General features: G+C 36.6%; 1 protein-coding gene across 3 annotated transcripts in view; it reads left to right on the top strand.

The window, feature by feature from the left end:
• Positions 1-25,012, top strand: part of PRKD1 (protein kinase D1) — a 127,651-nt gene that overhangs the window by 87,337 nt on the left and 15,302 nt on the right. For 2 of the 3 annotated variants that reach the window (XM_054068375.1, XM_054068377.1), the window contains 9 exons: positions 36-196; positions 2,934-2,957; positions 12,604-12,814; positions 14,424-14,501; positions 17,838-18,051; positions 19,086-19,209; positions 20,011-20,088; positions 21,057-21,336; positions 23,679-23,731. In XM_054068375.1, the coding sequence (XP_053924350.1) occupies positions 36-196; positions 2,934-2,957; positions 12,604-12,814; positions 14,424-14,501; positions 17,838-18,051; positions 19,086-19,209; positions 20,011-20,088; positions 21,057-21,336; positions 23,679-23,731 (1,223 nt within the window). The remainder of the gene's footprint in view (positions 1-35; positions 197-2,933; positions 2,958-12,603; positions 12,815-14,423; positions 14,502-17,837; positions 18,052-19,085; positions 19,210-20,010; positions 20,089-21,056; positions 21,337-23,678; positions 23,732-25,012) is intronic. The other variant, XM_054068376.1, reaches the window with a different exon arrangement.

Raw genomic sequence — 25,012 nt, 5'->3', positions numbered from 1 at the left:
ATGGTAATAAGATGATTTTAAATTTCTCTTTTCAGGTTGTGGTCTAAATTACCATAAGAGATGTGCATTTAAAATCCCCAACAACTGCAGTGGCGTACGGAAAAGGCGTCTATCAAATGTTTCACTAACAGGAGTCAGCACCATTCGGACAGTTTCTGCAGAACCCTCGCCCAGCGTGCCAGATGAAGCCCTTCTGGTATGGAATTCCCTAGCTATACAGCATGGTTATTGCTGCTAAGAAACAATGATATTTAGTGCTATAGGATCTGATTTTGTCTGCTATAGACTACAGAGGAGGGTGGTATGAAAATTACACAGCTTTGCTGTGAGAAAAGGTGTCTTGACGTAAAAGGAGGTCACCATCCTAAGGTATGTGGGTTTAAGGTATGTGGGACTTCTGGTACTCCCAGAAGTCTCTTCTCGTTGTCAAGAAATTAGGCTATTTTGAAGGTCTAAAACTGCCATCCATGGTAATGAGAGTGGTTGCATCTTGAACAGCATCTGCTTTGGAACTAGAAGTTGAATTTCTCCAGTGTCAAACCACTACATCCATTGGTTTATGATATAGGAAAGATTTGCCTCAGGAGAACACTGTGTCCCAAACACCACAGTATCAAACAGTATCTGTCATAGTCAAAGCTACAGATAATTAGTTGAAGCCTGTGTACTTAGCATATTTCTAAGTATTCAGAAAAAAGTAGGAAAAATCTCCTTTGTTTCCCTAAACAGATCCTTGTGCTAAGTGTGTATATATATGTATGCGCCTGTATTTAGGTGTAGAGTGTACATACAGGCACTCGTAAATATGTAGTATACTTGTATATGCATTAATATAGTAGTTTTCCATCATGAAAATGTCTCTTCTGAGACCAAAATGTAGTGACTGGAGTAAATTAGACTATGTATTTTTTAGCTTTGGCATATTTGTGCCTTTTAACACTCATGGTCATAATATACTTGAATAGTTAAGAATTTGCACTGTGTGTAAATGGATCCACTCCTAAGTGAAAGTTTTGAAAACCTTAAGGTTTAAAAGAGAGGAAAGAATTTATAAGTACACACAACAATTATCATGTTTTCCTCTCAATTAGAATATTAAAATTATTAAACTTGACATACTAAAAGGACACCATTTCAAGTGATGTAGACTTGGTGTTATATGCAGTACCATCTACGATCCGTAATTATGCACTTATGCTGCTGATTATCATTAGCCTAAAGCTCCTTGGAAATTACGGTTAACATTATGAATCTGTGTTTTTAATTGAAAAGCTGCATAAATGAGTAAGGTGGTTAAATTCTGAAAAAACTGTGGCAACAAATCTTTATAGGTTATTCATACTTCTCAGCAGGTTGTTTTATAAATGTTGACTTATTCTGACCAAGACAGATAAATTTTGAGGAAGACTGGCCCTAGTTATGAATTATTTCTAGAATTTTAGTTAAAAAAATTATGTGAGAGTGTCCTGGTGTAGTCTCTATAAATATTTGCTATGCTGTACAGTTACAAGATAGCAAAAATTTTAAACTTGAAAACATTTTTAATTATTTGACTCTGTTGCTTGATGATACATTCTTACATGAAATACTCGTTTTGCAAAACTATGTATCTTAAAACTGTTGAAAATATTAAAATTGCTAGTTTAATAAATACAGTAGGTTTCATATGTACTGCAGGCGATACTTCTCCAATAACTTGCAATCATCAGTGTACCTGTGTTGATGATTCAGAATACGACACATGCACGTGCACAAATATATATACACGCACAAAGTAAATGTGTTTACAGTAGGTACAGGGATGGGCATTAGCCTAGAAAAATGAAATCGCTTTCTGATTTCACTTTTATTTCAAGAAATCGTGGTGCTACTTACCAGATTTTCAGAAGTTCTCTCATAAGGTTTTTATATGTCTCTTGTTTTGTTTTGGGTTTTTTGCATTTAATATGTCTCAATATTTTTTTTCCTTTTTTGAAATGTGCATAAGCTTTGTCAGTTCTCTTGTATCAAATCTGTCCTTTGGACTCCATTCTTCTGCAGTACTTGTGAGATAAATTTTATGGCAGTATATACTGTGGCACCAATCAAAGCTTGCACTTTGGAATGGGTTGGATTTTTCTACAGTCTGTGTGAATATACTAAGAAACATCATCCTCATTCACAAAATTGTGTTATTAGTATTGATGTGACATTTGAATCATTGCAAACAAAATAAAACCACTTTGGGACCACTGATTTCAATCAAATATCTGACAAATCTTTAAATAGGACTAAAATATTATTTTTACCCCTATTTACTACTTAGAGTCAGAGCAATTGAGAGAGGAGGAGGTCGTAGAGATCTTTCATAGATGGAATTATTGAGTAAGTTATGGTTTCTGAAACTTTTTGTCAATGTTGTGTGAACCAGAAAGAAACCAACTTTAGCTCACAGTATTAAATTTAGCTTGTAAGTCTGGCTTCTGGAAAAATACCACTTATGAAGTGAAGAGGTATTCCCTAATTTATGAAATTAAGAGCTCTTTGAGACAGGATAATGTGGAATCCTGCAGAGGGTACTTTAATTATCCTTTCATAGAGAACCACCAGAAACAAAGTTCCAATTCAGGTATAAATGTTTTCATTAGCCAATAAAGCATTTCATTTGAGTATAGCTTAAAAATCTGCTTCCAAATAATAAAATCTGGGTAATATCCTCTCTTTGATTCTTAACTTACTAATGTAAAACTCATCAACAGAAATGCTCTGATCATGTAGCACTAAGAGGATGCCGTCACAGCTCAAATGCAATTCTTTTGCATTCTATTCTATAACAGAATGACACTAAAATAATTGCACTTTCACGTTTTCTTCTAAAGTAACATTATTTTCTGTATTTTTCTCTCCCTGATTTCTTTGTTCTGTTTTTATTTCTTTCCAACTTTCTGTCTCAGTCTCCTGTTAGCCCTGGCTATGAGGTATGTATTGAATTTACTCCCTATCATATTATCAGGAACATTCTTATGTTTATCAGTGTCAATGTGAAGAAGTGCAAGAATTTAATCAGATTAGTATATTATAATCTTCAGAACTCAAGCCCATTTGGTTTTCATTTAGAAAGAGTGACACAGTGTGAAATTCCAAAGTCCATATTCCAAAGAGAAGGTCATAATTCTTACACTAACAGTAAAAATGACGACTATTAAAATATTTTAATACAAAAGTGGCTTTTTCATTTCCTAGGCATGACAGAAGTCATTGGTTGGACTGAAGACATTTTTACTGGTCGTAACACATAGGAAGAAAATTTTAGCTTCACTTTCAGAACATTGGGAATTTACTGGAGTAATGTAGAAAATAAACATTTTATTTTAAGCTGAACAGACTTGACCTTTAAGTGCTCAGTGGCAATAAACTTCCCATGCAGTGTAGTAGCTTTTTGTTTCAGAATATGGTTGCATTAAAAGAAAAACAGTCAAGAATTCTGTATTTCTGTGGAAATAAGAGTGAACAGTGTACAAGTAACTTACAGCTATATGTGAAAAGAGTATCAAATTTAAATGAGAAAACAATTTTATTTAATGGGTACTTCATGACAAAGGTTGTTCTCTTTGGCTTTCAATATAGATCTTCCCAAGAAGTTTGTTTCAAGTTTAAAAGTTTCAAAAGTTTTTGAAACTATGAAATGTTGGCATCTTTCCCTTTTAGCATATACTTGAGATGCAGCCAGAGAAGGCTTTGCAAATGTTTTCCTTTCTAGATATACTACACAGTTAATCTGAGGAATAATTTCTTATCCTAAAATGAAGATTACCATGACTAAATATTTATCTATTCAAAAGAAACACCTTTATTTCTTCCTAAAACACATACATTCTTATGTAGCATGCCTCAGTATCATAGTATGCCCCAGAATTACAACTCCACAGAATATGCATAAAACAATGCAAACAAGTGTATTTACAACAGGATTTTTGTAATAGCTAAGATAATTTTATTGTAAGTATGTGCTATATGAAAAATGATGAATCCATCAGTCTGGATGGTGACAGATTACCCTAAATTAACAGTAATTAAAAGTAGAAATGAAAATATAGAGGTATTTAGAGGAAAACCAAAATTGTTTCTTTAGGAAAAAGTAAATATATTAACAATCTATGTTTTTACTTTAAAATACATTTATGTGACATAATAGAATTTTATTTCTGTTTACTTTTTTATAGCTTTCCATTATTTTGGTACGTTTTATTCTGTTTCTACAAGCAACGAATGTTGATGTGTCACAGTAATTTATAGCCAAATTGAAAGTGATTTCTCAGAAAAAGCCTAGATGAGCTTTACATTTAAAATACGAATGTTGTGTCTTACAGGGCATGGGTCAATGGAATCCTACAGTTACTTATATATTATCTTTGCTGTTTCAAGAATTATTTTTTACTAAATAATTTAAAATTTAAACAGTTTTAGTTTAAAAGACGATTAAAATATCACTGACATAATACAAAGCACCAGGTGTTGCCTGCCTTTGTAGATTTATTATAAGCGAAGCTGGCTTGAGGCTTTTCAGCTATATATAGAAAAGTGATTTTGCAGAACTAGGACAGTAGAGTCTCTGGGAGGGAATTGTTTCAGTTGTAGGTTGCCTTTTTCTCTTTCTTCCCGTGTACCCAGCTCTTACTACAGCTGTTCTTTTCTCTTACTCCATTGAATTAAGGAATCCTTGTTTCCACTGACTCAAAGATTCTCACAGTATGAAGAATTGCTTTTCCACGCTCAGACAGATGATGCATCTCCTTTTCCCAGTTCCAGTCCCTGTAGAGCCTCATATGCCTCCCCAACTCACTGGACTGGAAAAAAAAAGAGCCGTTAAGGGAAGGGTTAAAGAAGGGCTAGGGTGTTGCATCTGAGAGCAGCTTCATGCCTGAAGCCAGTTGTAATTAGTAAGAGTCCTTTTCTAATGACTAGACTAGAGTTCATTAGACCGAAGAACCTCAGAGGCAATGTTAGTATTTCCTCTTGAAGAAAGACACTCAAGTTAAAACAGAATTAATACCACTCATAGTAATGTTCTGTTCTTGTCACCCCAAGTTATGCTTCCTCACTCCGGTGAAGTACACTGCACATTTCTCTCTGTCTTATAGGAACTTATTTTCCCTGTGCTATTTTGTTTAATAAAAAAAAAACTGTGCTGTTTTGGGGAGTGTTCTTGGAAATTTTTTGAGGTCTCGAATTTAGATGTTATTTAAAAATAATAGAAGTGTAAAATATAGACTGTGAACTAAACAAATCCTAAGTAATGTTTACACTGATTTAGTGCCAGATTCGCTAGGTGAATCTAGGGTCATACACTGAACAGAACTGAGAATCAAGAACTTAGGGAATCTGACACTGGTATTTACATTAAATACTTACCTATTTAAATATGAATTTAAGTTAATTCTGTATTCTTTCAGGTATCATTTTTTTTTTAGGTTTTCTTGCTTTTGTACCATTAGTTAAAATATTAAACCATATTAAAAGCTATCTAAATCTCCCCCTGTCAATTTGAAGACATTCCATCTCATCCTGTCACTGCATGCCCTTCTGAAATGTCCCTCCCCAACTTCCTTGTAGGCCCCCTTCAGGTACTGGAAGGTTGCTATAAGGTCTTCCTGCACCCTTCTCTTCTCCAGCCTAAAACACAACTCTTTCAGCCTGTCCTCATAGCAGAGGTGCTCCAGTTGGGGAGGGGCTTTTTATCAGGGAGTACAGTGATGGATAAGGGATAATGGTTTTAAGCTGAAAGAGGATAGGTTTAGATTAGATATTAGTAAGAAATTCTTTACTGTGACGGTGGTGAGGCACTGGAACAGGTTACCCAGACACCTCAACTGTGGAAGTGTTCGGGACCAGGTTGGATGAAGCTTTGAGGAACCTGATGTAGTAGAAGGTGTTTCTGCCCATGGTCAGGGGGATTGGAACTAGGTGATCTTTAAACTCCCTTCCAACCCGAACCATTCTATGATTCTACATTCAACGTTGCTTTCCCTTCTAATATTTAAGATTGTTTTTCTGCATTGGTAACATCTTGTTGCCCCTGAATGTCTCTTCTTTGGACAGGCTTCACCAAGCTGGTTTGTCTAGACTTCTGTCCAAAGCCAAAGCTTTTTTCCGAACCAGTGTTTAAGCTCAAAAGCCTGCTGGTTATTCCTGATTTGCTAAGGGCAAAAATATTTGGAGATAGGATCAGATGCAACATATTTGCACAGGCATTTTTGGGAGGGTGGGGGGAAGCCAATATTGTTACTTGATAGTGTGAACCAGAGTTGTACAAAGATTCTCTGAAGGGTTTTGTCTTGAATTGTAACTTGGCTATGCCAACTGTTTTTCATAGTATATGCCTTTTTTTCTTTGTTATTAGTTCTATGCAGTAGGCACAACTGAGCTGCTGAGTCTGCTTTGTAATGTGGGCATTCTAGTAGTGCAAGACACGTGAAAATAATCTATTACTTAATATTATGAAGCACATAATAGAAGGTCAGAGTAAACCTAACATTATTGAAGAAAATTATGTTTGTAAGATGCAGAAAAAAGCTTTGTGCTGTATGAGCCCTTCTATACCTGCTGTCCTTAGCAACTCCTGTGTCAGCAATGGGCTTTTGTATAGGGAAATCCCTCATCTGAGGAGTTAGCATAATCACACAACTGCTCCTGTTACTTTACAAAATAAGGCAAGTTACAGACAAGCCACAGTTTCCTGGTATTGATGTCTGAGTGCAGGAACAGAGTACACAATAATTTCCATCTATGGATAGTTTAATATTAACAGCATGTATTGAAGTTAGTTCTTCAGTGTGTTTACATGTGTAATGCGGAAGTGTTTTTCAGACCATAGCTATCTAACGATGGTGCTGGCAGGATTAAATCATACATTTGACTTAAAGAGAAGAGCGTGAGAAGCCTCGAAAGGCGACACAGTCGATTGCATTCTAAGTGTGGTGTTTCAGCATATTTAACTGAAGATTTGTTTCCTTGAATTCACTTAATTACAGTCACATAGTTTAATTTGTAAAACGAAGTCAACATTTCCATTGCATTAAATACATAGTAGTTCCTGTGTATACATAAATATCCACCACCTCATTTGACAGTAGCTTCCTGTAAAGAAATCATATGTGAACATATTAACGCTTTATCCTCTGTCTTCAGTACAGGAAGGAAATGCATGTTTCGATATGTATGCTTCAACACTGAAAATGAAACTTCATGTAGACAGTTATTGTTGTTTGGGGGGTTTTTTGAATGTACATAATTTTTCTCAGTTGCCCAAATAAATAAAATAAAATAAACCCCTAGCTTATGATAGTTTTCTTCTTTTGTTAAGGCAAGCATTTTTAAAATGTAGGAATACTAGTGTTTTTTATTTAATATCTCAGGAATAATGTCACAGTACTTTTTAGATATTGAGCCTGCAGAAATCTAGCACTTTTTTGTGAACAGTTTTGATAAATTACATGTTTAGGAGAGAAGAGGATATGTGGTCTGTTCTTTTCTGAGTGAAGTTTGCTGTCTTGAATGTGTTTCCACAAGCATAATTTCAAACAGCGTGATCAAATGTCAAAATTGAAGTACTGAAATTCTGAATCTTCTAGAACATAAAGCTTCTCAGTAAAGTATTGTCAGAATGCTTGGAACGTTTGTAGTGGAACTGTTGAAACGCTTTAGAAGCAGTCAAGCAAACAGCAGTCTGTTTTATGTTTTAGGCTAGCCTGTGCAGCTGGATTGCAGGGCTGTTCTTTATCTTTGTTGCCAAGAGGCCAACTCTGCATCCAGGCAGTCAGCTTTTATTGCTTCCCATTAGTCTCTTCAGCATCTCTCTAAAGTTTCTTCGATTTCTGTGCCTGAGAAGGAGAGAAGGTGGGGCTGCAAGACAGTAAAACTCACCCAGGTGTATAAGAATGGCTGAATCCATTGCCAGGGAATCAGTATTTATTTCAGTTTCTTAATTGGTTGTTTTTTTTTTTTTCCAATGGATTTGGACAAAGTAAAAAACACAGACGGGGGATCTGCTGAGGGATTATGACCTTTGGGGTAACAGTTATATCAAGGACTGCCTCCTACCTGCAGTGACAGGGTTCTGCCCAATGATTTTCTGCTTCTGTTTACTACAGACATACTTGTTGTGTCTTTGAGTAGCTTTTAACAAAGTTCACCAGCTAAACTGTGAATAGATTCAGTATGTTCCAAAAATTCGAAGGCATTGAATCAGAAGGAGGAGCAAGGCATCAGCTAATAAGAGTCATGCAGAATGTCCCGTGCTGGGGACAAGCTTGGCACCTTTCTCATCTTGGAATTAAAAAAAAATAAAACACTACTTTTTTCAAAATAAAAGAGTAAGCTAACACTGGATTGTATTAGATATTCTCATAGCTTAAGGCATAATTGAACTGAAGTTTCTGGATGTAATTGGTGTCACTGGTTTGGTTGGACATCCATACAGTTAAATATCTGCACGTTTCTTCATTTTTTGTCACTTGGAAAATGATATTCTGAGCTGTTAAAGTATAGATTACCTTGCTGAGATGAGTGTTCTGAAGAACTGTTTAGTGTTTGGAGGAGCACAGGCTGTTAGTTTCCATGGTGTAATCCAGTTAAGCAATCATTTCCTGGGAAGTTTCCAGATTTGCTGAGTCAGTAGTCTGGCTGACTACCAGGAAAAACTACTTTGTCTTTCTAATTGGCTGAAGAAGTTGCTTTATGGAAGAGATTCTTGCCTTTGCAATGAAAATAGGATAGTCCCTGGTTTCTTTTTCTTTTTAGGGCTTTAAAATGTAGCATCTCTGATGCTGGGAGGCTGGAAGTTAAAGTTGAGGGATATTGACAGGAGCTTTGGAAGATATTGGGAGGAGAAGCTCATCATTGACAAAATGGAGGAGGTATTCTTCCTCCCAGTTGATCAATCATCGGAGAGGGGTGGAGTGACCACTCAGGCCACTGCTGCCAGGAGTCTTCTGGCATCAGCTTCGCTTTCCTTGCTACTTCTGAGCAAAAGCAGTGGGTCACATTGCCTCCAGCTGGAAGAGGAAAGGAGCACAAGTCCATCATATCAGACCTGGACATGCAGGAGAGAGACCAGATCCATGACTGCTGATGTCTTTTCTAGTATGGAAGAAGTTGAAACTCAGTTTTACCTCTTACTTGACCTGCAGACACTGTAAATTGAGAATTGCTGGTGTGTTGTATGATGTACAATGCTGGTATTGTCTAGCACTCCAGTACTTTCAGAAGAGCAAAGAAAAGCTCACATACTTGTTCTGTAAATATGACTGTGGATAGAAAAAGCTGGCAGATATTGCCTACAAAGAGTGAGTTTACGCCTACTTATTTAATTTCACTTGCTTTGAGATGACGATGGTGAAATTATGTTCATTTTTTATCGAGCTTGCTGTGCATTCTCAATACTTTTAACACAAATACAAGCAGCATTTTGAATATTAAAATCACATTAAAAAATCAAGTTAGGGACCAGTCTTGAGTACTGACATCATGCAGCAGGTCTTCCAATGTTTTATCTTTGTTTAGTATCCATTTCTACTTGAACGGTACAGAACACTTCTAAATTATTTGCCAAGATATAATCACCTATTGTCTAACATTACTCAGCAGCCATGTGAAGTGAGACTTGAAGTAAATCCATCAAAAATTAGAACTGTACGTTGGCTGATGGAAATTTTGAGAAGATAAACTGTAAAAAAACTTTATCAATGGTAACTTGGTATTTGATCAAAGCTGATGGTGTGACGAGTGACTGTTACCAAATTATCATTCAGAAAGGATTGAGTCAATGTAGAACATGCACAATTCACTTTTTGTCCAACCTAGCATTTTGCCAGAATCATTCAGAACCATACACCAGTACATTAAAACTGAAAAAGCAAAAAATATAGCAAATAGTTTGTCCCAAATCCATAGTGTACCACATCTGAGATTTGATCAGACATCATCTAGACATTGCGTCTCAGTGGTCAGAGCCAAAGCTGTAGTGAAGCCTGTCTCTCTCTGATCATCGTATATGTGCCTAAGATTAGTCTCAGAACATATCATCAATACTGCTGAAATTTCTATAATAAAACCTGCAAGGCATTTAGTGAGAAAAATGGGGCCAAACCAGCTTTCTGAAATCCTTTGAGCATGAGACAAACTTGGACTTCTAAGAAGCTTTTAGCAGTGTTCAGTTGCCCAAATAATTTTTGATTTGACAATAAGTTGGAAAATGAAGGCAAAGTAGATTTAGTTTAGGTGATATTAGACAGGGTTCTAAGAGAGATCATAATGTTAAGAGGTATTTGGATTGCTTGTACCTCAGACAAGAGTAAGATTGTAAAAAAATAGCTCTGGTGGTAAGAACAATAAACTGAAATATTAATTTGTTGCAGTGGTATAATGCAAACAAAGAATAGAAGTCTTTCCTGTTAGAAATTCTCACTCCATTTCAATTTAAGTACATTTTAAGAGAATAGTGTCACTATAAGTCCCCCCAGTGTCCCTATTCAAGACCAAAAAAGCAAAGTGTAGTGATTAATGCCTTACAGGTAGTGATTAGAATTAAGGGAAACTATAAAAGAATGGCTTTATTAAAAAAAAATACTTATACTAAAATATAGTGTGTCACAGGTATAACTGTTCTTGTTCAGTTCTGAACACTGAAGAGCAAATTCAGAGCTAGGTATCTGACCATAGCATAAGGTTCAGGATGTCTAACTTGGAATGCACTGTCCTAAGACTCAAGTATCATCAGTCGGGGCCAAAACTGTCCCTACATGCAAGAATGAGAGGACTGCATAAGTATTTCTGGCTCCTCTTGTGACCTTTATCCTGTCCACACGTAGGGAGGGCTGGCCTTTTCAGGTAGCTTGTGCAAGCTGAGCGATGCAGTCTGTGCTGTACATGTGGGCTCATCCTTCCTTCCTGCTGGGCTTCTGCCCTGCCTTCCAAAGCCCGTTCATGTTGACTTCATAAGACTTAATGCAATGTGCCTTGGAAATAACTAGACAATGTTGCTAACTAACATATATTAAATTAATTTAGTCCTAAACTGAGACTAGTTTGGGGGCAGAGGGTGGGTGGTTCATATGCACAAGTGCTCTACGGAGCATGGAGGAAGTAAACACAAAATACCAAAGTATGTACTCATACTTTTCCACTATTATTTTTGATGAAGAGAAGATAGATGCTTTCTTATACTTGTTTCAATCTATTTTGTTTATGGTGACTTCACGTACCTGGCTCCTACAATGTATTTTGTGTGTTTCTCCTTTATTTGACAGGACTGCATTTGTATAGTGGATAAACATGTGATGCTGACATTGTTATCAATTAGTGGGGTGGCTCTAATGTTCAGCAAATCTATTGTGTATGTGTCTTTGGAAAGTCGGGTAGTTCTGCAATGCAGCCAAATTAAAATTCTCATTGCCACAGTAAGAAACCTATCTGATCATTGGAAAGAATTTTTTTCCCTGTGGCAAATAAACCATGAAGACAAAGGCTCAGCCTCCTTGATGACAGGTTCTTCTGTCATCAAGATAACTTTTAAATTTCTCTTTACTCCAGTATTCTCAGATGTAAGCTTACAGAAGTGTATTTTTTATTTTGGTGACCAGGAAATAGTAATCAATCAGCCTTCTCAGATTCAGAATTTCCTATAACATTATTAGTTTGAAACAAAATTTTTCAGGTTAGGCCAATCTGAAGTTTTAGCTACTATGACTTTTTGAAGATTTCAAGCTCACAAAGGAATGACTCATTTTCTAGCCTTCAGTTATCAGATTATTTGCAGCTGATGGCAAGAAGATGCTGAGTTTTAAATGGTTAAGCTGGTTGTCGCTTTTTTTCTCCTTCCTGTCTTAACTGTGGGAGTAGTTTGGTAGTTTCTCAAAGGCAATTCTTAGGACAAGGAAGTTTTCTGGGTCACTTGTTTTCTGGGGTAATTACTATATTTACATCTAAATTAATTTAGTAGAAAAAATAAGGTAATTCATTTCTTTTGATTCCTTCCCTTAGACTGTGTCTCACTTCATACATATTTATATAGACGCATTTAAATACTTATTGTGATCTGTTGTGCAAAATCTAGGTGTGGTAAGGTTAACAACAGCAAAAATTATAAATAAAGGGGATGGAAAATACTGACCTGTTTTCTTTCAAAAACCTGCATGCACATAGAACAAAGTAATAATTTTCTTAATGTTTATATAAAAACTACAACCTTTCAAAGATACCTTTGATATGAAACAGCAAATAAGAGAGAAAAAAATGGCTTGTGTTTTTACTGGAACACAAAATGCTCTTCTGAGAAATATGTATTGAATATTTTCATTTTGATTAAAAATATATATTCTTCACTGAACCAACATGTGAAATATGTGGCGATATTGTTGGCAAAAATATTGTTTGATACCATTCCAATTTTTCAAAAGCAGTCTAAGAGAGGATATGTTGCATGTTCTATTAATGTTTAAAAGCACTTACATTACTTTTCATGACATATGATTTACTGTTCTTGGAGTGAGTATACGTGAATATGATATTCTTTTAAAAATGAATGCATCATGATTATTTCAAATGTTCTTTTTATGTCCTTCACAGCAAAAGACGCCGTCAGAATCATTCACTGGGCGAGAGAAGAGATCAAATTCACAGTCCTACATTGGACGGCCTATTCAGCTAGACAAGATCTTACTGTCCAAGGTTAAAGTGCCTCACACTTTCGTCATCCACTCTTACACACGGCCAACAGTTTGCCAGTACTGCAAGAAGCTTCTCAAAGGGCTTTTTAGACAGGGTTTGCAATGCAAAGGTAAGTAAATACCCTTTGGGGATGTAAAAGCTAAGCATAATAAAATTAGTTAATTAGCATTTGAGTAGTTACTAAGTAGCCTTACTCATTATTACCTCAGTAGATTGGATTAGGTTGGAGTCAAAATTACAGTAATTGCTGTTCCGCAGGAGCTGAGTACATGACTCTTCATTCTTACACTGTGGTATGTCTGCAGTAACTCAAATCTCTTTCATTCAGGTGTAAATTTTCTTGTATGTGGCACTAGGCGAGCATATGCTCACAGGCAGTTACAGCAGAATAGTTAACACAAGTACTGTATTCATACCTTCATTGTTTTCAATCTACAGTCTTATGCTCAAATTGATGCATGTGCCTGAGTCCCAGTAGTTCAGGGTTTGCAGAAGTTGGAATGGAAATAAAATAAGATGAGCTTATATGAGAATTCAAACTCACATACTTTCAATGTGACTAATGTGCTCTCAAGTCTCGTGGTGGTGTATTCAAGTAGATGAATCGAGCCCCTTGCATTGTAGCCTAGATTACTGGCTCAATTTGCCAGCCAGAGTGCCCATGAAAACAAAGCATTATGCATGCTGTGGTGCTAGATAATGTTGGCTAATAGATCCTTAAAATCATCTTCCTTCTTTTAAAACAAGCAATATCTACCGTAGAATTAATCAGTGTACTTTGTGTTGCTTCTTTGAACTATCATTCAGCAAAAATTGAAAGTTGCATTCATTTAAGTATAGATGTGATTCTAATGTGATTTAACTAAAGCAAGATCTCTCTGAAGCCACCTGTTAGGGCTCATTTTGAATCCCAGTGAGGCAAGCAAATATTAACCTGATTTTTTTAAAAAAAATATTTACCTACAGTTTGGCACTGCAGTTTCTTAATTGGTTTTTGGATCATTCTGAAGTTAAATAATTTTAAATATATAGACAACCTTAGTATATTTCTTCCTTCTTTCCTGACTGTTTGGCCTTCTCAGTGTGTTAATAAGTTTACTTAGTTTAGGTAAAATGTGTTTATGAGGCAAAAGAAAACAGTTAAGATGGTATCTAATAAAGTGCTACTTGCACATATGAATAAAGTAAAGGTAGAATGAAATAAAAATATCTGGAAAACACTGAGGTGTTGAAGGAACCCTCCACTGAAAGCTAGCTAGAAATTGCTTTGAGATGTAAAGAACAAATATATTCTCACTTAAAACTGTTGGCTAGAGTTCTTTTGTTTAAATTTTCAGCCATCAGTATTTGATGTGTAGTCAGTCCCAAGCTGCAGCCTGAGCTGCTTCTGTTCTCTGGAAAAGCAGCTCTGGCTTTGCAGCCAAGCATGCAGGTCTCCCTGTTGCTCCCCTAGATGAGTTAAGCACGTGCTTTGTCTGCCACTAGTGCCCTCACCCAACTACCTTCACTAATACTTTCCTTTCTCCTCAGAGAAACACTGTTCTAGCATCTTCATCCTGTCCTGGCAAGTAGCATGCAGCCAGGCTACGGAACGCTGTCTGGATATGTTAACTTTGTATTAGCAAAATGGTAGGGCTTGACATTTATAGGTTATAGAAAAAAACATGATTGTGTCACAGAAAAATAATTTTATTGTATTGCGTTTTTTTTCTTAACAGACTGTAGGTTCAACTGTCACAAACGCTGTGCTCCTAAAGTGCCAAATAACTGCCTGGGGGAGGTTGCAATTAATGGAGGTAAGTTGCCTTAACAATTGTTTCTGTCATTGTTTAAGCCATCAGTTAAATAAAAGAGAAATGTAAAATAGTGATGTGTTCAAAGACACATTTTTCTATTGCTTGGGAGTGACCTTCCTCTGTGATATTTCTGTGTGAAGTTGAAGTGTGGAAGAAACCCTACAAGTGGCTCATATGCCTCCAACTCAGAGTATGTGTCTTCCAAACAGGTGTCAGTGATAGACAGGTTCAATGTGCCACAGAGGTGGTGTCGGCAGCAGAAGGGCCGGATGATCCTGGCGGGTTGAACACAGAAAGTCGAAGTAAAGCAAAAAGCCACACACATGAGAAGTTGGCGTTCACCTATCAGATACAAACACAAAATTGCTTTTTGGTTGGGGGGGGGGAAAGTGTTTGTTTTCAGATAATGTTCCTGAGAAGGAAAAGTATACCTGGAAGAACTTGGAAGACCCTCCATGAAGAAATTTCACTTCTTACTATTGGTGTAAAAGTAATCATATCTGTTGCCAGAAATAAAGGCTTGAGTATCTGCCCATTTTCCCATACATGTGCTGACAGTTTTGTGTCAAGTATAGGAATGTATGAGTAGGCTTGACAGACGGTACTGGCGAAAAAACGGGTGGCTGTAGTTTAGTTGTTGATTGCCTTGAAAATGTCAGTTTTCTGTGTGATAAGGGAATGAGAAGTGCGGTGAAGTGTTCAGTTTCTAATGCATATTACCATGTTAAGTCGTCAACCTAAATTACTTCTGAGGTTCATAAAGTATTGCCTTATTAGATATTCTTTTTCAAACTTTAAATCAGTGATCAACTTTATTGAAGAGATATCAAGAATTTCCAAAATTGGGAATGTTACTTAATATTTTTCATAGAATTTCTCATAGTCATGTGACTGTATTACTGCAAAAATATTTCTGTTTAATGGCAATTAGTGTAGGCAAAAATATTTCATATGCTAAAAATCCAACTTGAAACTTGATAAGGTGCATGATTTTCTGGTAGGTTGATGTTGCATCCATACTGCATGTCCCCTCTGATGCACGTCAAACAGGACTTTTGGATTAATTATTTTTATTATTTTTTTTTTTGGTCTTTACAACGTTTTCACCTCACTTGACCATTAACCATCCCATAACATAATTGTTTCTTCATGACGCAAGTAATGATGCTTATGGAAGTTTATAGCTTGATTTTTGATTTTCAAATCCAAGCACTAAACATACACCATGATATCCATTGATAACAGTATAGACTTTTCCCTGAGATTTGCAGTCAGAAAGTGACTAAATCTGCTTATAAATGATAAAATTTTAACAGCGTAGGTGCAATTTTAGAGGAATGCAAAACAGGACTGATGAAAACAGAAGACAGGAGGGCAAGCCTTGTTTCTGGACAGCTGGACTAAATGAACAAAAGTTACATTTGTTTCTGAACTACTCCTTAAAGTTCCCTCTTTCTATCTGAGGCAGATGCATTTCATCTCTCCAGTGTACCCTCTGTGCCCTCCCCTTGGTTTCCCTCACAAGTAACACTCTACTTGTATCGACTTGCCTCCTACACATGAATCTGATGCTGGGCTGGTGGAAGGTAATGGTTTGTCTGGGGAAGTAATGTTTTGTTTGAGGAAGAGCTGAGTAAGAACATGTAGTCCATGCTTACTCCACGTGTGCTTCTTGAAGCCCTCCATCTCAAAATTTACGGAATTTGGCTTTTCCCCACTAAATAATACCTACAGTATGATATCTGTAGTGTCACAGTAGAACTTGTAATTAAGCATCCTAAGTGACTGATAACAAGGTCCTTAGGATTTTCAAAGGCAATTTCTTCTTGGTATCTTGTTTCTATTTTTACAGTAATTTGGTTCACATTGTTTTCAAACTTAGTAAATAAAGAACAGTATTGTCACTCTGTCTGTCTGCTGTGATGCATCTTCCCCAAAATGGTAAGTGAAGAAAGAGCTTAAGCAATAAAATTCCGTACATGGTCTCATTAATAAACACACTAAACAATTAAATGTGGGAAGTTATTTTTAACTGATTGTGGGTTTATTAAAAATAAAGATAAAAGTGATGTAGGAATAGCAAAGAGAGAAACTTGCACTGTGAAATGTCATTCATGACTTGATTACTGTTCCTGCTAGAGCTGGAGTTGTTTAGTGTGGAGAAAAGGAGACTGAAGGGAGACCTGACCGGTATCTACAATTATTGAAGAGGAGGTTATAGCGAGGTGGGGGTTGGTCTCTCCTCGCTGGTAGCTAGTGACAGGACAAGGGGAAATCGCCTCAAGATCTGCCTGGGGAAATTTAGGTTGAATATTAGAAGGAATTACTTTACTGAAAGAGTTGTCAAGCATTGGAATAAACTGCCCAGTGAGGTGATTGAGTCACCATCCCTGGAGGTGTTTAAAAGACAAGTAGATGTCGTATACTTGGAGATGTGGTCTAATGGTAGACTTGACAGGGCTGGGTTGATGGTTGGACATGATGATCTTAAAGGTCTTTTCCAACCAAAACTATTCTATGATTCTATAGGACTGATGACCTGTTAGATCACAGCCTGTATAGCAGCAGGTTCAGTTTCAAAAAAAATGCCTTTTTTTTTTTTAATTTTGTTTTTATTTAATTTGTTTAGTTTTGTAGTCCATAGGTAAATAATTTTAAAGTTTTCTCTTCCTTTCTGTGTTCCAGATAAATCCATTCACAAGCAGCAATACCATAAAAATGTATTCCTTGCTTTGATTTTGCTTTGTCATATTTAATCTTCAAATTGGAAAGTTTAACATAGTTTAAATATTATTTGGGAGATACTATTAATACTGTGCCATAGTCAAATAGTTAAATCCTAAGTCTTCATTTTTTTTCTATGCTATCTTACATTGGGCTTTTTGATATTTATTTAATGTTTCCTTTACAATTGGGAGCATTATTCAACAGTATGGATCACTATACCATATTGCAGAGCCTTCACAGAGAATGGTGGTGCTCTTCTAGCTTCTGGCCTGCCTATAGCCGATGAGCCAGTACACAGCATTCATGCTGTACAGGAAATCTGCTAGCAGATCTCAGAGCTCATGATTGTAGATTTTTGATAGAAGTTCGTGGTTAAGTTAAGAAGTTCTGCCTTGACTTTGGCATTTTTTAAGAGAAGGTTGCATTTCTGAAAATATTCTGCTTTGATGCATTTCCAGTTTTCTGTAGTGATTTTCTCAATGGCTGGTTACAAACCACACCTCTCCAGTACACATTGAATAGAGAGATGAAGAGAACTTGAGTTTTCCTGAAGCTCAAAATGTTGTGATTGTCTATTTTCGTATAATAACTTCAGGAATTTTATTCCAGATCTCCTTAGTCCTGGGGCTGAGTCTGATGTGGTCATGGAAGAAGGGAGTGATGACAATGACAGTGAAAGAAACAGTGGTTTTATAGATGACATGGAAGAATCTATATCTCATGATTCTGAGATGTCAATGACAGGATGCCATAGTGACAATGGGGAAATGCAGGATGCTGATCCTGCTGATCCAGACCATGACGAGTCTAACAGGATGATCAGGTGAGTTGCAGGCACTCACAGAACGACTGTGGAAACTTAAAATATTATTCTCTCCCTTGGCATTCTTTGCCCTTTTTTGTTGGAGTCCTTGCCCCAACAGTTTTGCCAGCAGGGCAACGTACAAATTTTAACGTACAATACACCATCTTCAGATGTTCTACCAGAAAAAAGTTAAGTGTTTAGGTTTAGGATTGAAGTTGTTTATGAGTCCGTATTCCTTTATGCAGAATATGCTTTAGGAACGGTTAACTCTGACAGCAAGGAAATTGGGAAGGTGGGCTTGGTTACTTCCTACACCCTTCCAACTAGATATTCCAGATTTTATCTGATGCTGCTGTGAGACATGCTGTCAAGCTCCTATGCCTTCCTTACTGTTTGTCAGCTGAGTTGTGGAAAATTTTCAGCCTGCATACCTTGGAGTGCAAGGCAATGGGACATTGCTTTAGGTCTTTGAGAATAAAAGTGTATTTGTTTAAAACTCTTTCTCTGAGAGGTTCCAGCAGATTCTAAGCTACACCCTGCCAGGTTATGCGCAGTTAGGCAGCTGACACACTTTCTGCTGTGTAAACTGTCATAACTCTCTTGTGTGTTTGAACTCAAGAAAGATCATAGGACAGTTAGCTGATGGACAATATTTATTTAGATTATGAAAGATTCAAGGTCGAGTACTGGTCTGGATTATGCATAGCACAGGCTTGAGCTATGATTCGCACACTTTAGTTGAAGCCCTAGTCACTCGCCCATCTTGTTAGCTCATCTTTAGGAATATTTTTGAGAGAGAGAGTGTTTGTGCGTAAGCCTTCAGAAGTTCTCTGACATTCTCCAGGTGTAGTATTACAGTCTTGTTTCTTCATAATTCTGAGATACTTGGAGTGACAAAACAAAAGGGTGTCCAGTCCGGGTCTGACAGTGATGATAAAAATGAATGGGGATATTTGAGAGACAGAGATATATTCTGATATAAAACATTTCTTTTTTTCTGTTAGTCCAATGTTATCTTCTTTTTAAAAGTTTTTATTGATTTATTCTTTAAGCCCTTCAACCAGCAACAATATTCCATTAATGAGAGTGGTACAATCTGTGAAGCACACAAAAAGGAGAAGTAGCACAGTAATGAAGGAGGGTTGGATGGTTCACTATACAAGCAAGGACACGCTGGTAAGAAATGTTAAGGAAGACCTGTCTTATTGTACATACTCTATGAGAGTACAGAATCAAATCCTTTGATATCAAATGCTTTGATAATTTGCAGTTACTCATGTAAGGCAATTATTGCAGTATTTGTGATGACTAAAGGCCTTACTCTTGTCATAACTGAGGATTGCCACTGCTTGTGAAAAAAGAGAAGACAGTTGAAGCGCACAAAATATCTGGATATGTCAGTTACATTATCATAAATGTGAAGACATTCTGAAGTAAAAACTAATGTTAGTCCCTTGGGGTCCTGGAAAACAGCTATGCTCTTACAGCCACAGGCTCCTACATGTCTTATTGCATGGTGAATCAAGACTTTTGTGAAAGAGATCTAGCACAGAAAAAAGGTTATTTTCATTCCAGCCTGCTAAAACAGGAATAAAGGCTTCAGTATTTGGCCTTCTAAAGTGAACTGAGTGTTACAACTGATACAAAAAGAAAGTTTAATTATTTTAGCAGCACACCTATATCAAATTGTGCTGAATGTAATGCAGATATTGAACTGACATTATATATTTTTTAAGCTTAGACAATTTGAACAGAGCTAGGTTATTACTGAAACAACAGAGGGTGGCCTTAAAAATCCTCAAGTCAGCTGTAAAGTCCTCATAAAAATCTTGTAATAGCAAATGGATCTTAATCATTCATAATTCATCTTTTCAAACATAAGTGAAACATTTTTGAAGCAATGCTTTTGAGAAATGAACGTTTCATTAACTTACTTGGAAAATGCTAGGAAGACTTTTCCCTTCTTTTTCACTGCAGAGGAAACGACACTACTGGAGACTGGACAGCAAATGCATTACACTCTTTCAGAATGATACTGGAAGCAAATACTACAAAGTAAGGAATACTTTTCCGTTTCTTTTTGTACCAGCAGAATGTAATGACTGAATTGCTGATACTAACTAAAAGTACACTAGTACTATGACTTTGATCTATGTTGATCTATGTTCGTTTTCATTATTTAAGCTGCATATGTGTGTTTTGCCTTTCACAAACAAGGTGCAGATAAGAAATTTATCAGCTAACTAGAAACTGTAAAATACCTGTTGTGGAAATGGAAAGTTTTTACACAGGAGCGATTTGGTACCAGTGATAAAATCTGCCAAGAAACTCATCTGGCATTGTGTCACTCATAATACAAATTTCTTCCAAACAATTTGGTATAGCATATATTTATTCTGTCCTTTGGACATTATGTTTTGTTGTTGATAAGTACAAGATTATTTTAATGTTCATATCCTTTTACCTGAGGCAGTTAAACTCTCTAGGCATTACTGCAATAAGTTTTAATAATGGAAAGTATCTTTTTCACGTGGCTTCCTCTCATGGAGATACGTCAGTGAAACGAGCTGCAAGAATTACTCTAGATGAAACAATCAAGTTTACATCTATGTGAAAGCTGGATTGGGAATCTTAATGTTGAATAGATTTATTCTGCAAATAATTTATTGCAAATGAATTTTATTAAATAAAGAGTCAGCAAATTTTCTAGTGGAGTTCTATTGATATATAGATCGTCCTGCTCTTTTCTGATGGTACATCACTTTTCTCTTTGGTAAGTTTAATTAAATAATTAAAGTTCTACTTGGTCTTGGAAAGAAACATTTAGTATTTTACCATCAACAGTCCTCTGTGTCATGGAGTTTCAGGTTACAAGAACTTTTGTCCTTCTCTTGAACTTGTTTGTACAAAAAGCTTATGGTTAAAAGCAACAGCAAATGTCATAAATTAGTTAAATAGGTTTCATAATTTAGTTTTATATATTGATAATATTTACACAGAAAATATTTTACTTTTCATTTTAGGAAATCCCACTGTCTGAAATTTTGTCTCTGGAACCTGCAAAAACTTTCACTTTACTGCCTCAAGGAGCTAATCCTCATTGTTTTGAAATAAGCACAGCAAATATAGTCTATTATGTTGGAGAAAACATAGAAAACCTCTCAAGTGTTCCACTGAATAACACTGTTATCACCAGTGGTATCGGCATTGATGTGGCACGAATGTGGGAGATGGCCATACAGCACGCCCTGATGCCAGTCATCCCTAAAGGGACATCCACTGGGTCAGGACCCAACCTGCACAGTAAGTTTATTCATTTCCTCCTTTTCAGATAAACGGTCATATCACAAATGACATTGCTCAATCTTCTGCACACAGTGAAAGGAAAGATTGCACAACTAGTAAAAGCTATTCTGTCATCACTTATCACCTGTCTGCATGTTATTTCAAACACTGCATTTTCCATCCATGTGTTTCCAGTTTATAATAGGATATGCATATTAACACACAACATGCAGATTTAGCAAGCAAATAGCTGTTCTTCTTGTAAGACATCTCATCCACGTTTGTGTTGCTGACATGAGTAACAGCCTTGTTCAGAGATGCAAAGTTTTCTGAGTTCTAGTGGGGAATTGATAGATTTTTCCCATCATGACTGTAATTTATGTTTCTAGATATCTGCAGAAGCAGCTCTTCACTCGTTAGGTCACTGCAGCATAGATTAAATGTTCTCTTTCATCACATTTGGCTGTACAACTGCCACAAACATTGTCCCACGCTGAGATGAAATGAGCTCAAGTGTGAAGGACAGCTGTTCTAAGCACAAGGCATTGATGTTACCCGCGACCAAAAGGTCTGACATATCTTTGCCTCCCGTTTGCATACCTTTGGGTAATTCTCTACCAACAATGACAGTTTATGTAAACCAAACATGAAAGTCATTTAAATCCAGCTCAGTTACTAAGAAGAAAGTATCATAGAGGAAAAAATTTCCCATGGCAGGGCATGTGCTGCTGTGGTTACTGTGCTACTTGTGCGCAGCCTAGTTAGCGTAAGGCAAATTTAGGTATGTCTACACAGTTTGGATAAGACAAAGGTCTTATGTTGCAGTGTAGATACACTTTAGCAGTTGACATCTGAGTGCTATTAATGCGGTGCTAAATGGCAAGGAGACAGGAAGCCCTTCGGAAACCAAGGAATACAACAGGCTGTGGCATTACATCTCAGGTACACCAGCTCACATATCAGATTAGATCAGCTCTGTCCTTTGCTATTTCTACTGAGTTTGAGCATAAAATACTGTCAAATTTTGGGTACCATTTCAGTCAGGCTAATTGCCTAATGCCCCTGGTTTGAGCCCAGCAGAGCTAATCAAATCACTTAAAATGCTGGACCAGGAATGACAGTTGTCTTCTCTCCCTCTTGGCAAGTTTGAAAATTTTCTTTACAAGGTAGTATTTACGTTTGGATTTTTTGTTGAAAACCTAAAGTCGCTGGAGATGTCTAGAACAAATTGTTATGGGGAGCGAGAATGATAACAACCTTCTGTCTTCTGCTCAAAGTGTTAGACTTTTCCATGGCTTTGTCCATGCCTTTTTTCATATAAACACAAAGCAGTACATACATTTGAAAACAAATTGGCAGTGATAAAAAAGACTTTGTTTAACTGAAACATTCCATTCCAAAACACATATATTCCTAAGAAAAGGACCAGGGAATAATCCATATGAGGCAGAAATTACTCATGCCACTTACTGCAGCTAAGAGAGGTTCTGATGGGTAGTATCAAGTGTCTTCAATGTGTAATACAGGCTTTATAGTAGAGGACATAGGCTTCTGTAAAGCAGAAATCTATATTAAGAAAATGAAAAGTCAGCATAAACAGAATTCTAGGCAGAGGTAGGAGACAGAAGCAGCGATGCTCCGAAGAACCTTTCTTTCCTCCCCAGTATGATGCCTTCGTGTAATACAGTTAGCAATAAGCATATTCTCAAATTTTACTGAACCTTTCAGTAGGTTTAAATTTCCAAATGCTTATGTCAGCATCCTAAGCTCTGAATTTGTAGAGGTTGGATCTGTTGTTTGTTGTATTAGAGCACAAGTGCAAGATTTTGTTTCTGTATGGGTTCTAAATGTGTCTCAAGCCTGTTGAAGTGTGTATTACTTTTAACAGTATGCATACCAGTTTAATTGCTAATGTGAAGGCTAATATGACTTCATCTGAATAGTATTAAGTACATTGTAGGTGAACCTATAAATAAAAATTATTATTAAATCCACTAAAGAAAACCAATTTACCCTAGTTGCAGTTTAGTTACTTGCATGAGGTATAAAGCCCCAAAATAGGGTGGTAAAAAGCAATGAAAAGCTTATAAATAGTAATTATGGGACTACACTATTAAAAAGTTAATAATTAAATGTATAATTCTGTTCTTTTCCATCATACACTGCAAAACTGTTGTTCAAGTCATATATTTGTGAGCTGATGTAATTTTATATTGGCTGGTCGATGAACAAGCTGATCTATTTGGTCCAGTTTGTAGAGCTGTCGGTAGATATTGATGTAATGTAAATGTCATTTCCTATTAGTACATGTTTGAACTAAAAGCGCAGCAACCTAAAGTATATTTTACTTTCTTCTCCAGGGGATATATCTATCAGTATTTCTGTGTCAAACTGCCAAGTTCAAGAAAATGTGGTGAGTGTTCTCTGAATGCTGGTGTTAGGTGTGCTCTAGTTAAGCTTGCAAAATTGTTTATCTGTTTTTAAAGAGGAATGTTAGAGGAGTTCCCATCAGCCATTTCTTACTTAAATTATAGAAATTAGCAGTTACCTCTACTAACTTCTGAGAAAAATCATCTTCATGGCACCTTTTCTTGAGACGCAATTATATTATATATGAGTAATTTCAAGTAACACAGAATTTAACTATGGATCCTTGCAGGATGTTAGTTACCAAAAGGACAAGCGAGCTGTAGAAGTTATTAGTTTGTGGATTTTGTCAGCTGAACTTCATAAAGGTAATCACAAGGCTTGATAAATAGACTGTTTCCTGTCATCACTGAGAGATCAGATATTCTTTGTTTTATGGAGATGAAACTCTAGCCGAAGGAAGAGTTACATATGTTGTTATAACTACGTAAAGAATTCTGGGTTTCTTTATGCCAGGACTGTTAGACACAGGACATGTGGTCAAGGTAAACAGTCACACTGCTGGTTTAGTGTTTCATGGGCAGAGGAAATAAACAGGGCTGTCTGCAGCCAACTACAGCTTTGGGGCAGCTCTGCTATTTGCCAGAAAAATAATGCTTGCTAGGGAAGGATGTGTCCATATGTTTCCTAAGAAAAACCAAGAGAGTCTTTATTATTGACTCCTTGGTGTTCATTTGTTCTTCTTTGTATGTGCTGCTGGTTACGTATCAGGAAAATGAAACTGAGCTCCAAGATCTGAGGTTTGTTGGAGTTTCCCAAGTGAATCCGCCAGCAGCTCATGCTTTAGCCCGTGTTTAGGCCCTAAGAAATAGCAAGACTCGAGAGCTCCTCTCTGGCATGGATGGGATATTTTACCTGTCTCAGAGGGTGAACACAACCAGCCAAAGCCCAGAACTGCTGATACTCACAAAGCTTTCTATAAATGAAGAAACCACTTACACTTCCGTGGCTGACATGAGCTGACATAGGAACTTTTTCAAGGAAATTTTAAATTCATAACTTCTCCCTTTGCACAAGAAAAGGGCAATATTTCCTAGATCTGGGATCCTGGGACTTCTGAGTAGAACATTGCTAACATGACTCTATTTCTATGTGTAATTTTGTCTTCAAATTTCACGAAGTTTAAGGGAAAGGTTGTGTGCTGGGTGCTACTTGCCTGAAAGACAGCAGTGGCTGAAACTTACTGAAGACGTGGTGGCTTTCACAGCGATTGCATTTGACACGACTTTTAAGAAAACTCACATAAATATTTCTGGCAGATTATGTA

This window comes from Cuculus canorus, chromosome 5 (assembly GCF_017976375.1).
Source record: "Cuculus canorus isolate bCucCan1 chromosome 5, bCucCan1.pri, whole genome shotgun sequence".
Taxonomy (NCBI): domain Eukaryota; kingdom Metazoa; phylum Chordata; class Aves; order Cuculiformes; family Cuculidae; genus Cuculus; species Cuculus canorus.
Note: the sequence above shows the minus strand (reverse complement) of the source record. Positions and strands in the feature narration are given on the sequence as shown.